We start from the raw sequence: 15,713 nt of genomic DNA on the forward strand, positions 1-15,713 counted from the left end.
ATTTATTTGCAATCAAGTCAACGATATCCCTGTAGATGAAGTGTCCCCAACTAAGCAAGCCAGAGGCGACAGCAGCAAAGGAACCGAAACTCCATCGGTGACAGAATGGAGAAAAAAACCTTGGGAGAAACCAGGCTCAGTTGGGGGGCCAGTTCTCCTCTGACCAGACGAAACCAGTAGTTCAATTCCAGGCTGCAGCAAAGTCAGATTGTGCCATTTGGTATTCGCGCACTCCACATGCTGCCCTCGCAGTCACATCCAAAGCTCGCGCGTATAAAGCCGCCTCGCGAGTATTAGCCTATATAATAGTTATTTTTCGTAGTTTGTTGAGTTTAAGCAACCAAATACACACAATATGATGTCTGATGGTTGTTGACAAATAAAACAGTGTCATGGCACACTTTACTAAAATACAGGGGGGGGAGGGAGAAAGGGGGGGGGGGGGGTCAAACAACATTGCGTTGTCAGTGTTTGTGTTGTATCAGACACGTGCAATTAACATTAGGCTATATGAAAAACAAGCTCAAATGGAGTTAACAAGGTCTTTGGCCGGCGAATGAGGAGATCTGTGTTTTGTCCACATCTGAGGCAAATGCAGCACATTATATGCCATTATCACCTTTTACAGGCTATATAACGTTTATTGTTGCTATATGGGCACTTGGTTTTTCTTGTTGTTTAGTAAACTTGGCCAATGTCTCATGATATAAACGATAAAGCGCTTATGCACAGGATATTCAAAACGTTCAAAAGTATATTGGCTAAATGGCAAAAAACTTACTTCTCCAGTCTTCAAACACACAAAGACATTAGCCTTTACAGACATAGTGTTTGAGTAAAGAAAATGCTGTACTATTCAAACAGTTATGTGTTTACCCTTGCTTTGCGAATAAGCGGAGGTCTGTCTCCTCCAGGCTGTGCGCGCGCGTCAATCTGAGTGGAGGCGGGGGAAGTGACGAGGTTTCGCTTAGAGCTAGAGGATCCAATGGCGTAATTAAGTTTTACTGACAAGCTCTTTTAAATACTTATCATTGGTTAAATATTTGTAAAACCCTCTGATTTAAAATAATAATAACGAATTATAATAGAGATATGAATTTTGGTTATTTTTTCACGGCACATATCTGTCTGCCATACGGAAACGCCACCCCTGGAGGAGGGGGATCCGCCAAAATGAGGTGCCGGATTCGATTTCGGAGGTGCCGGATCCCGATCCGGCTTGTTCCGGCACAAATTAAGCCCTGGAAAGATCACACTCAAACTCTCACCTTCAGCCGTCTGCTCTCTGCTGCATGATAACAGAGTGAAAAGCCCTTCTCACAACTAAATCTATTTTTATAACTGTATATGTATATCATTATATTTTTGACTAGAAAAAGGGCAACTTGAGGAGAGTTTAAACTTGGAGTCATAATTTTTTAAACATTAGTTTGGTGCCACAGAAATGATGAACAGCTGCTTTAAGACTAAACATTGATTTTCTTAGTACAATTAACATGTTGATACAAGTCTGTTATACAGCACTCAAATTCAATTATAATATATATTTTTTAATAATTACATTATTTGTCAAGGATGCATTAAATTAATTAAAAGTGACAGTAAAGACATTTATAAAGTTACAAAAATTGCTATTTCAAATAAATGTTGTTCTTTTGAACTTGCTATTCATTAAAGAATAGAAAAAAAAGAAGAAGAATCAGCTTCAAAATAATGTAAGCATTAATAATAAATGTATCTTGAGCACCACATCAGCATATTAGGATGATTTCTGAAGGATTGTGTGACACTGAAGAATGGAGTATTTATGCTGAAAATTCAGCTTTGCATCATAGAAATAAATTACATTTGAAAGTATATTCAGCTAGAAACAGTTATTTTAAAGTGTAATATTTTAAACAATTGTAAATACTATTAATTGAATTAAAACTAACACTGCTTCTCTCAGTAATTTAATATCACAATACACCAACAAGTCTATTACACAGCAATGAAGCTAAAAAAAAAAAAACTAAACTAATAAACAAGACATATATATATATATATATATATGAATATGCAATTTCTGTAGCTCAACAAGAAGCATTGTGCAATCCAAAGAAACACAATTCCTTAAATGCAATTTAAGTTGCTTTGGAAATCCACTGTAAAGACAATGAATATTATACGTTTCTTTGTTAGACTCCAGAGAAAGATTAAAAATAGAATATATAGCAAACTAAATAGGCCCTTATTCAAGTCGCAGCAGGAGACTCAGTAAATAAAGTTGTTTTAAATACATTTTTTATCATGTGTGCAGGGAAATAAATAAAAGCCTAAACCTAACATGCACAAAGCCAAAATTGCCAGGCATTTGGCATATAGAAATACAGTAGCTCATGTTATTAATGGTTTATTTAGGTGCAGAATATACAATTCAATTAAGACTTAATGATGATCTCCAGTTATTTTGTATTTGGTAACACTAAGCATTAAAAAGTTACTGCTGTTAATGAAAATCTGTCACTAATGTCTATAGATGAGTTTGCGCAGGCAATAAGAGGTGTAATAATGTGTGATGTAGGGATGTTAGAGTTGTGCTGCCAAGCGTGAGGATCCCAGGACAGATCCGTGTTTACTCCAGCAAATGAAACAAACAGCTGGACCAACAATATTTTCCTCAAACCCAGATCTATTACATTCCTTGAACCTTTGCACAAAACTGAATTTACAACCTTTTTAGGGGCCATACTGCACACATTTTCTTTTTCTTAAAATCATGTAAGGACAGTCTGCTGTGTATAATGTTAATACCACATGCACATTAATGACCTTTTTGATGTTCTTACCGTGGATTGATTGGAATAAAAATCTTGTTAAAGGTTCTTCAAGAACTGATGGTGAATAACAGTATAGCTGATAAATATTAAACAGTAAAGTGCAACAGTCATTTGGCCACTTTTCCTAATGCTTTTGTTTCTGTAAGTGTTTTCCCCCTTTACTTTCTCCATAGGCATTTGAAATATTTATAATAAAAATAAATGCCATTAACCCAAAACTAACCAGCACCAAAATGAGCAATAAAAACAATGTTTAATGACTTTACATGTTATTGCTCAAACGCAGTTTATGGAGAATATGAATGAGACTTTCTGAAAACTAGAGATCTGGGTTGAGGAAAACCGAACCGAGCAGGAGAGCATGAATGAAAGCAGAGGTGCAGCAAGCGGCGAGGTTTAGTAATGAAGGAGAGGTGCTTACAGGGTTAGCTGTGTTCTCTGCTGCGTCCCCTGCAGCGAGTGAATAAGGGCCCTCTCGTCTGGGGCTGGAGTCTCGCAGCAGGGCCAGCTGAGTGTCTACAGCCTGTTTCTGCTGCTGCAGTTTCCACGTATGGCCCGCCTGAGCGCTGAGCTCTCTCTCCAGCCCACAGACAGCACGCTCCTTTAGTTTAATCTCATCCATCTACAGGACAGAACACAGCACAGTCACACACATTCTGCCTTACATGGGTAGGTATATATAAAACAGTATCAGCAGTCCACAGGAGGAAACACAGTTACCATGTTCACCCAGGACAGGAAATCACACAGCAGTCCAGGGTTATTTGAGAATCATTGAGACATTGCTATAGACTCGATTTTGAATTAGTTTGTATTTTTAGTTTTTAATCAGTTTTAGTTTTTTTTTTTTGGTACATCAAGTTTAACTAAATGAAAATCAGAAACATTCCTTTGTCAACTATATGAAAAATATATTAAAAATAATATTCAGTTAATGTTTCTTATTTCAAGTAAGCCAATTTTTATAGTTAATTAATTAATTAATTCATCCCCTTAAAAAACATAACATTTAGTTTTTATTCGTATTTATTTCAGTTTAAGCTATTTTGGTACATCAAATCAAACTACATGAAAATGAGAAATGTTGCCTTGGTGACATGAAAATAATGATAATGATGATAATAATAATTCCAGATTCCAGCTTATTCCAATAATATATTACAATATTCCATCATTTATTTTATTTTTTTCCTTGTTGCTTTAGTTGTATTATTTTATTTCACAAAATCCATAAACTGTCTATACAGTTTTTATGAATTGTTATTGCATTTCTTTAAGTTTTTTTTTTTTCCAGAATTAAAACACTTATGCACCGCTTTATTTATTTAGCTAGTTTTACTATACATACATACATACATATTTATTTAAAATAGCTGAATGCACCTCAAAGATTTATTTAAGCTTTATTTTCAAAAGCTGTCACTGGGGAAGAACCCATTCAAAATACCTAATGTATCCCTAAATGGAGCATATTAAGTGTACACCCCTAAAGTGTACATATTAGTACCTTTTGAACAGTTTCTGCTGCAGTAACAGTTGTGTCTTTTATGTGTTTCTGACAGTGCATGAATGGTATAAAAGTATGGGAGTTGAAATGTAGAGGATCAGGCATTTCTGTGCTATTGGATGTGTTCTGACACTCAGAGCATGAGCCACGTCTATAAGAACACAGTGATCCCATCATACTGTACTAGTGTATCAGTAAGAGAAAGACTGTATAAATCCATTTTTATAAACTTCTATACAGCAACTAAACAGCAGCAAACAGAAGCACCACTAAAAGAAATTAACTGTGCTGCTTGCTTTCTCTGCTTTGATGTTCTCCCTCTCAAATACACACATCAATTTATATTATAGCTACTGCGCCTCTTGTGCTCCATTATATGGAGGTTTGCAGCAGTATTCAGTTCTCTGTGAGAATTCCTTTTACATTTGAACATACAAATGTAAAATCTTTAGGCTGACCTTTCACAAATCACAGCTCTAATAAATCACCTAACTGGTAAAATGTCCTCATGCACAGTCCAGAAATACTTCACACAGACTTTGACACAGCAGTTCAAAAGAAGCTTTACACTCCAACTATGCACTGATTCAAACACTGCATAGGATTTATACATCTCAGTTTCTAAAACCTGCATGGAAATGGTAATTAGCTGAATATTTTTTGACAGTAAAGTATAAAGTGTGAACTAATGGAATGATAAAATCCTTTCAAACTCTCACTGAAAAGGGAGAGACTGTGGCTAGTCATCACACTTTTTACTCCAGAGAATATTTTTCAGGTTTATTTTTCGAAAATCAGTTTTTGTACAGACAAATTTATTTCTACAGATTAGCCTAATGGATATTTATATCCTGAGAAAAAAGGTACCATTCAGTGAATCAAACTTGACAGTAAAGACATTTAAAATTTTACAGATTATCTTTATTTCAAATGCTATTCTTCTGAACCTTCTATTTAAAGAAACCTAAAAAAATATGCATTACGATTTCCACAAAAATATTACGCAGCGCAAGCCTGTTTCCAACTTTTCATCTCACAATTCTGACTTTTGTCTTGCAATTCTGAGTTTACATCTTACAACTCTTACATTGTTTCTCACAATTCTGAAAAGCTGCATGATAAGAAAACTCATAATCCTGAGAAAAAAATCTGAATTATGAGATATAAACTCAGAATTTTGAATCGTGCGCAGTTTATTCCTCACAATCTAAAATTGTGAGTTAAATAGAAAACAGTTGTTTTAAACTGTAATGATATTCCACAATGTTACTGTTTTTACAGCATTTTTTGATAAAAAAAAATGTGGCCTTGGTACAAAAAAATTAAACGACTGCATTTTCACCCAAAATTTAAACAATAAAACAATGATGAAACAAAACAATCAATGAACCAGCAAAGAGAACATTGTGACAACTAACCCCGATGTACATTCAAACCCCCCCAGCTGAATTCTCTGTAGAAACCAAACTGAAGAAGAATGAAAGAACACATCTTTTTAATCTCTTTCTGGTGTTCAGTGACTCATTCTCTCTGTCAGGTGACTCACATTGACACGCCCACTGTAGGCGTTACCACGTTATTCAGAGCATCTCACAGGAAATCTCAGTGTGCGTCTATGTTTATCTGTGATATATAAAGAGCTACATGGCTCGTGGGAAAATTAGGTCCCGTTCTCTTATATGGCATCCCTTGGCTATAGAGAAAGCACATTACACAACACATTAGCATTTTAAACACACTGTTTTTCCATGTGCTTCATGAATATGTTGATTATGATGTATGCCATTACACATGCCTCACTGTTTCCTTGGTGATTCATGTGCATGGTGAATTAATTTAATCAAGAAATATCAGCTATGGACATTCAGTATCCGGGCTCCGGGCCAGACCGCAGGGCTCCAGACCCGTGAGGGACAGACACCAAACTCCTGTCGGTGCTCTGCTTAACATGGATTTGAACACAGCAAGCCCGCTGCTTAGTGGAAATGTCCTACTTTTTCATCAAATGGCGTTATCATAGGACCGTGCTTTGAATGTGAAGCCAACAAACATGAATATGAATTTATTATTACATATCATGCCTACTGTACTCGATTCTGATTGGTTAACTACAGCATTCTGCAGTCAGATGTTTTTGCATAATGGCTGCTCAACAGTATATTCCATCTAGTGCTATTGCTTTGGTAGTTTTACATCACTCTACAGCCGCTTTCTTCTCACATGAATAATTATAACTCAAATCATTATTTCATAAACATCTGAATTTTTTTACACTGCATTTTGTCAGTCCCTTTGTTCTATTTCAGCATTGATCCAGGAAGCCCTTCCCATAATGAATCCTCATTGGACTAAACCAATATTATATTAAACATCAAAGAAGGAGAGACACATTTAAATCATTTAAGTGGAGAATCAGTTATTAAATGACAAATATCTAATGATACACAGGGTAAACCATAAGAAACTTTAAAACTTACTATATTTGAATTAATCTTCCTTCCTTTTATTTACAGTATCAACACATTTGTCATCCTGTAAAAAAAAAAAAGGCAAAAAAAAAAAAACCCCTATTGAAGCATGCACCAACAAATAAGTTTGTATATTGGAGATATGGTGGTATTGGTATTGGATAATGTCATTTTTAATTCACTTTTGTTGATGGGATCACTTCTGGACTAGTGTTAATGTGCATTGTGCGTTACTGTTAACATAAAACTGTTTTTTGAGAATATTTAATGATGTAAAGCCTCTCCAAACAATACACCAGGCTGATCCGAATTCCCTCGAATGCCCGAGGCACAGCTATCTCCTCATAAAAGGCAGGACAGCTGTAATCCACCTTCCCTCGTGAGCGTCTGAGCCCGTCTCTAATTGACATCTCAACGCCTCAGACGACCGAGTCTCTCTTTCATGTGTCAGACTGCTTCTCCTTTTCTGAAATTAATCCTGTTACCCCCCTTATCCATGCACTCGACATTATTTACCAAGCTTTTAAACACAACCCATTCACATTCACACATGCTTAATAAACTTACAGTCTGCATGCAGAGGATTGATGCATTGGAACTATGAAGAGAGTCTCACTCCAAGTTTCCAAGGCACTAAAATAAATATTGCCAAGAATTATAAAAGGTGATGTGCATTTTTTTTTTTTTTACTCAGTAATAAATATTAACATGCATTATTAGTTCCGGCATTCCATCTGCTGATGCTTGTGGCACAGATATTACACACTTTATTAAACTCAAACAAAATCTATCTTGTATAAAATGACAAGAGAGAAACTATGTTGAAAAATGTGACTTTGCCTTTGTAAAAACAGACTGCCATGTTGCTAAAGTACCGTGGGTGGTTGGCAGTTTTGACATATTCAGAATGTTTTTAACATGCTGCTATGAACTTGCTAGAGTGTTATGGTTAGGTGGCTGTTTACTATTATATGACCAGTAAGTCATAGCAACTTATGTTTTTCACATTAATTTAACTCATCAAAATATGTTGAGCAATTTTTTTAAACTTGATTTTTAAGTCATTTTAAAGTCATTTCAGTTCAAATAATTTGCACAACCAAGTTGATTATACAGTACTTAAAAATTCTAATTCAGCAACTTAATTAAAGCTCTCAAATTTAAATAGGTGGAATTTCTTTACAGTGTATATGCTATATACAAGTATAAATAAGTAAATAAATAAAAGTAATTTTTTTTTTTTTTTTTAAACTATACAAATACATATTGGTAAAAATAAATAATAAAAATAAAATAAACAAAATGAAAATAAATGAAAAACAAAATCTTTCAAAAAGTGTAAAAATTCATCAACTGAAATGTATTTGCTGTGTATCCAAAAAGGGATTACATGCTGAGATAATAGCAATGTTCTTTATATTACTATAAAGTGTAAAATACATAAAAACACACATTCCCACCCCATATTATGTAGTTTTCTTTATTAGGAATTAAACTTGTAAGAGTAAGCTATTTCACATTTGCATCTGTGTAACAAATAAAGAGTCATGCTCATGTAAATAAGGCATTTTCTGGAGACTCTGCACTATTTAAAACAACATCCCACTACTCAATGTCCAGCATTCCCCTGTGGACTGCATCAGATGCCCTACCAACAATTTCAGCATTCAATGTGTTCCTCACATCACTCTCAGACTGTGTACCAGCAATGCATATAAATGCACATACACCAAAGCCGTCTGAGTTCACATAATATGAGAAAATGACCTTGATTTATGTTTCACTTCAACCCAGACCAGAATAAATCCCATTATTTAATTTAACCGAGATCCGAACGTCTCTCTCATTTCAAATCACACAGACACAGTGTCTCTCTCCCTCCCATCAGATCATCTCTACAGCCAGCTTAGCATCCTTCCAACTGGTGCTGATGTCATCACTGCAGATGACCAATCAGGAAACGCCTTGTGTGATTCATCATCCGGCTAGTTAATTCTTTCATTCTGCTCTCTCATTATTTCAGCTTACTGCCATCATGTGTTCAGTGCCTCTCCTCATTTATCCATATGTGTGGCTATGAGGTTGCTAGGGCGTTGCTAGGCAGATGCTGGGTTGTTATTGAGTTCTACTAGTTGGTTGCTTGCATGCTGATTTTTTTTCTTTTTATTCTACCAAAACGTTTATCAGACCTTTCCTCAAACAGCTGCATGGCTTGTGGCATCTTTCTTGCTGGTAACACAAACAGTGCTTGGCTCAGAAAGAATCTCTAATGATGTGCTTGCTTTGTAGTTTTGGTTGGGTGGTCTGTCCATAAAGGACAGTCGTGGACTTGTATCAGGAAACATGCACACACACACAAGCCGTATTCACCTTGGCATGCCCTGCCACCCTGCTCGCTAAACGTGATTATGTGATTAACATCCCCACCTGGCCCTGCAATACAATAAATAAATCTAAAGATTAATACATCCTCAACAAACAACGATGAAACGGGCCTCTAATCGTACACAGACCTTCTGCATTCACAACTCAACATTTAATACACCAGGCAGTAACATTTATTCAATAGCTCTACAATGAGTTCATAGAATGGGATAAGATTAGGGACAGACAAGGGGACATAAATGTTTATTGGGGTGAGAAATACTACCAAAATCTTATATCATGGTATGAGTAATTATATAATCTTGATAAATGCAAATGGCAAAAAAAGAAGATACGATTACTGCTATATATTATATAAAGGTTCTACAATAAAACAACATAACTGATTTATTATATATAGCAATATGTAGTATAATATATATATAAAACTTTATATAATTACATATCGCGCTCTCTCTCTCTCTCTCTATATATATATATATATATATATATATATATATATATATATATATATATATATATATATATATATATATATATATATATATATATATATATATATATATATATATATATATATGTGAGGGGTTGGTCGATTATCGGTATCGGACATTTTCAAAGCTAATTAGAACAAACTGGATTTTTTGCCAGAGCCTTGTTAATCTTAATTTTGACATTAATTTTCATTAGTACACTAGACGTATATATCAGTTCAAAATATAAATTTTCAGTCCAATTGATTAGTAATAATCGATATCGGCAGTGGCCCTGAAAAACACATATCGGTTAACCCCTAATACATCAATTAAGTAAAAATATATATATTTTTGGCACAATTTTGCTCAGTTAAATTGAATTGAATTAATGCATTTTCTATTTACTTGAATGACAATTATTTTATATATATATATATATATATATATATATATATATATATATATATATAATTCATAACAAAAGATACAAACAAGCAATAGTCAATTGTTTTGTTGCTCTGTCATGTAAAAACATAAACCTATAAATATATCTACCATATACACAGCCCTAAATATCCATACTTCCATCCTGCATCTTCTCCATCACTTGGGTCATCTGTACTACACATATCATCCATAGTTCTGACTCAACGCTGTTTTCCACAATCTTTCTCACATTTAGTAAATCCTGAAGCGATACAGAGTAGATTGCTCTGCCACACGAGAGCGATCGATACCAGCGGCCACTGACTGCAGAGTTATTTTCATTCTCCAGGAAAAAACAGATGGCAAAAAGCCCAGAACAAGAAAGGCACTGAAGGGAAGAAAGCAGCTTCACTTTAAAGTGTAGCACACAGGGACACACACAACCATTTTGAGATACACACGTACGGCTAAATATAAAATGTGAACCAACTGATATAAAACTTTGAAGCTTCAGGGGGATTTGGAGGGAAAATCTTTACTTTAAGTCCCGCCTTAGAAACATTACTTGCCAATACTACCTTAGCAGCTGTTGCCATCCTTCATATTATTACGCTTTCTAAAACATGTCTATGTACTGTTTTCAGATCTTGATCTTGAATCCATCTTGAATGGATTTTGAAAGAAATTATCCAAAGATACAGTACATTTGTACCCAGAGAGAACATAAGCAACATTTTTTTCTGCTATAATACACAGTGCATGGCAGGGAATTACACTCAAACATCAGTAAAAACACCCACGTTTGCTCAAAGGTAAATAATTGTTTCCTTGATACTGATTTGCAGCACTTGCTGTTTTTAAATCCCTCTACGGCATAATTTATTTATTTAAAGAAAAAAATGTGGATAAAATGTGTCATAATTCCTTCCACCCCACACAAGTATAATAGCCAAACACTTTATAAACACTTCGGACCGAAAATCAAGCATTGCATGAAACTTTGTAGTTATAAAGCTTGTATAAGTAAAAGAAAAAAAGAAAAATAGTCAGAGTGGGCGGGATTAAGGGCCAGGGCTTCAATCAACTGATTTGAATTGAATGGAACTTGCACTGCAATTTGAATTATTACAGAAGTGTGTTGTAATCATTATGTGAATTTTTGCTAAATAAACGCAAATTAATAATTCCATTCGTCAAATTATGAGACTGACCAATAGGAACGTTTTCAGTTTCCTGTTTCCATCATGGCACCACCCATGTGGTCTTGCCATGTAAACCGTATGACCAGTTAACATAAGATTTTCATTCAGCACATTAATTGCACACACAATCCCTGTGGAGAAACCTGGGGTAAGTGTTCTGCTCAACCTGAACAGCTTTAATTATTAGCTGCCACCCAAGCAAATATATAAAAGGGTATGTATTTAGACCAATATACTGACAGATGAATTGGTTGATTAATAGTGCATGTGCTAAAGTGCATTACGCACCAGTCTGCGGATCTCTCTTTCACACTCTCTCTTGATGCGGTTGATTTCCTCCTGGTGGAGATGGTAGACGCTGCGGATCTTGGCGGCTTTGATCTTGTCGGATTGAACGGCCACGTTTAACGCCTCCTCCATCTGCCTCTTCACCAGCTTCAGCTCAGAGATCTCCTTCTGCAGTCGCATGCGCTCCCCTTCGAAAGTCCTCCTGCACTCCTCTCGCACCTCCACCATCAGTGCAGACTTCACCTGGGGCGGCAAAGAGAACATATGAGAACTATATTCAATATCGCTATGTTTTCCAACATTAATTTGGGTAATTCTAAAATCGAATATATAAAATCAGTAATCATTTTTACTGATGTTATAAAAATAAACAGATGGCATAACATCATAATAATAATATTTTTTTATTTCTAATTATTATTATTATTATTATTAATAAATTATAATTTTATAATTATAATAACAATAACAATAATAATAAATATTATATTCATAATGAATGCTTTTATTTTATTATTATTTTTTTATTTTAAATAAATTGTAATTTTTTATTGTTATTTTTTTTTCTTCAGAATTATGTCTTTAGTCTTGTAGTATTGTGGTCATTTAGAATTAAAGGGGCACTACAGCCATTTGAGGAACTGTAAATAAATGATAACCTCTGTACATACAAAATAGAATTACTTCATTTTACTTCCATGCCAATGGTACCTTATCGGTGGATCCATCTCGGAGAGCACTGACGAGCGCCTGGAGCCTCTGGATCTCTCCGTCTTTGATCTTAATGACCCGCACCAGTTCGGACTCGTGCTGACGCAGGAGTGTTTCCCGAACGCTGTGGAGCTCCCGAAGTTTCTCCTCATGTAGCTTGGCTTTTAACTCAGTCACCACCACCGTGGACTTGTGCTGCTCGTGACGGACCTCCTGAGACTTCTCCCTTTCCAGCTTACTGACCTGAGGAAATAGATATGAACTACACTAAAATAGATGGGATCACTTTGAGACTTTTCGACAGACTTTAAACACTGAAATGGAACAATGCATTTAATTGACAGTATGGTGCTCACACACTATATGCATATATATTAAAAAAAAATAATAATAATGGGATATAAATACTTGGAAACAATTAATTAAATCTGGTATAAAGTATGATTAACGTTGAGTCATTGTTTATGCAACGCAACGCTGCACTACAGCTTGTGGGCAATGTTCCATAATTCAGTGCGGTGCAGAATATATTGAGTGTGTCCTAAAAATAGGAGTTATTGTGTCAGGACATGACCCTGCGAGGGGATCACATCAGGACACGTCCTCTCTGTTCTGACAGAATCTGACACATGCTGCCAGGCAAGCAATAGACAACAAAGCTAGTAACAGAACAAAGACATGCCATCTTGAAATTCAGACACAAAACAATATTTTAGGCCCTGCACTTATGAAACAGATATACGTGTCAGCAATACATAACCTGCAAAACAGATCTGAAATACTTGGTATTTTGACATGTAATAAGCTACTGTATCTAGCATTCAACTCAATGTAAACTCTTTTTGCTTTTGGGCTGCCCTATCAAAGAAAAGAGAGTCTAAGAGTATTATTCAATATAACTCTTATAGACTAGTTTTTACTAGTATTAGATCAATAATCAGTTAGATTATTAGTTCTGTTGAAATGAAACCATTTTTCTTGTAAATGTTTCCTTGTAACCCTTTATTAAAAATAATAAACATTATCAATGCAGAAGTAAACAATTTTCTGGGAATTTGCGAGATTTCCGGTTAATTAGCTACTGTAGGGAAATAACAAGAAGAATGAAGTGCATTAAACAATCAAACGGTTTGCACTACAAACTAATGTGTTCATGTTTAAGATAATACATTCAAATAATATGGTAAGAAAAACCAGTTTGCAACATAAAGTAGCAAAATGAGCTGTTCTGTTCAGCTAAATAGCTGGAAGAACCACACCGGAAGCCAGACACATTCAATTTACAAATGCCCACTCTTACAGGAAAAAATTATTTTTATATATGCTCCTAAATATTTAAACTTGGGATGACGTGGAGAAGTTGAATACTTAATGTTAAATACTTTCCTAACCCAATAAGCAGCAATAATAAAAGACATGCTTGCCTTAGCAAACACCACTAAAAATGTTGGTGGTGCAAGCAGAATGTTGAAAGCAGAAAAAGTCTCTACTCCATTGCCTTTTATAAATCTATCTCTGCTCGGCCGGCAGCCAGATGGAGGCAGTAACCCTGAGGTGAAATTATATGGCTGACACACACCACCCTGGACCAGAACTGGGTCAGACACACACTGGACACCTTGGCCTGTTTTCAAAGGATTAAAACAGCAAAGAGAAGTAATTTTGTGCCAACAGGGAGTTTGCATTATAATGCAGCGTAAGAGAGTTAGCCTCTGAGAAAGTTAGCGTTAGCCTCTGGTGAAGAACCAGCCAGCTGTGTCCTTAATGTTAAGGGTTCAGTATCAGTTCAGAGCGCTACTTACAGCATTTGTGGCACAATGTTGATAACACCAAAAAATAATTGATCATTTTCAAAATGTAGTCATTTTCTAACTTAAAGTGTGCATTCGAAAATTTGAATTCATTTTTACGGTAAGCAATTATTAACACCATACAAAGAAAAAGTACCTTTTTACTTTTATTATAATTTTTTTTTTTACATTTCATATAATTTTATTTTATTTTACGAGTAAAGCAAAGGTTCTACAAGGTAACACATTTTCAATAATATGTTTCAAACATTGGCTAAAATCAATAAAAAATTATTATATATATATATAATATATAATAACCTAGTAGTAGAAAAATGAGCGGTACTTTTATTATTCAAAACTAGTTTTAAACAATAATGACACTAAAAAAAAAGGAGTAATGAATGAATGATCGATCGATCAATTATATACAGTAGATTGTGTAAGAACAGTGAGAGTGTTTTACGAGCCACACTTTTCTTTGCACTAGACAGACAGACAGAGAGATAGATAGATAGATAGATTAGTCAAGCTTCACATTTCTTCTTTTAAACCCACCAAAATCATTTTCAGTGTAATCAACGTTATACCACAAATGCTGTGAATAGAGCTAAGGTATTATTCAACCAAGAACTGATCTTTATTTAATGTAAAATAATGCATTACCAAAATGGAGCAGTTTATCAGAACTGACTGTGGCACATTATTTGTAATGTAGCCTCTCTATCACTGCAAGATAAAGGGCTAAACAAAACCAAACAAAATAAAACAACACAACATGTAAAGGATCCACAGATGCCAGTCTTTGATGTCCGAAGAAAACAAAACACAATGGCAGAGAAAAACATCAAAAACATCTGAATCTCAAGTCTTCCTTTTCTGACACACATCATCTTGACATTTTGCTACGAGGGAGAGTGAAACAGGGGTCAGAAAATAGGACTGAAACTAGGGGAGGGGGAAAAAAATAATGGAAAAAGTGTTTAAAAAAGAAAAAAGAAAAGAAAAGAGCAATTTTCTCAAAACACATAGTACTCTACAACACAAAATTCTCTCCCATGTACATAAAAACCATTTATAAAGCTGCAAAAATGACCAACATACTGTATGACCAACCACATTTTCATGTCAGCACCTATTCGTTACAAATTTATCCTACAGTTTGAACTACAACAGTATGTGAAGGTTAACCAATCAGAACAGACTTCATTTGCATATCTATAAGATTCAAGAGCAAACACCGCCTGTTTATTTCTAATGGTCAGAAAACAGCCATGAACTTTTACTCTTTGACTAGTGTACTCTTAATAAAAAAAAAACTAACTATAACCAACTATTAACTAATTTGATGATGCTGCCTCGGAGTTAAAAAAATCTCAAAAACAGTTCCATCACAAAATACAGTTATATATGTATGAATCCGCATTAATGCACTTAAAATTACAAAAGCAGTCAAATATCAAAAGTTTCAATTTGAATGAAATCGACATTCTGCAAAGGATTGAAAAAATATTTTCAAATATTAAATTTAACGTCAAAGACCTTTGCATAAGCACAAGTTTATGAATAAATAAATGAGCTTGTTCACAAAAGCTGTATTTTTATTTTTTTGTCTTTTCAGAAAACATCTGTATCATGTTT

At 34.8% G+C, this 15,713-nt stretch overlaps 1 protein-coding gene across 17 annotated transcripts in view; it reads right to left on the reverse strand.

Annotated features, from left to right (window-relative positions):
* LOC132122472 (janus kinase and microtubule-interacting protein 3-like) overlaps nt 1–15,713 on the reverse strand; it is a 50,713-nt gene that overhangs the window by 25,323 nt on the left and 9,677 nt on the right. For 10 of the 17 annotated variants that reach the window (XM_059532762.1, XM_059532779.1, XM_059532767.1 and 7 more), the window contains 3 exons: nt 12,283–12,525; nt 11,572–11,814; nt 3,241–3,441 (listed from right to left, as the gene is read on the reverse strand). In XM_059532762.1, coding sequence (XP_059388745.1) covers nt 3,241–3,441; nt 11,572–11,814; nt 12,283–12,525 — 687 coding nt within the window. The remainder of the gene's footprint in view (nt 1–3,240; nt 3,442–11,571; nt 11,815–12,282; nt 12,526–15,713) is intronic. The other 7 variants (XM_059532778.1, XM_059532775.1, XM_059532774.1 and 4 more) reach the window with 1 other exon arrangement.

This window comes from Carassius carassius, chromosome 40 (genome assembly GCF_963082965.1).
Source record: "Carassius carassius chromosome 40, fCarCar2.1, whole genome shotgun sequence".
NCBI lineage: Eukaryota > Metazoa > Chordata > Actinopteri > Cypriniformes > Cyprinidae > Carassius > Carassius carassius.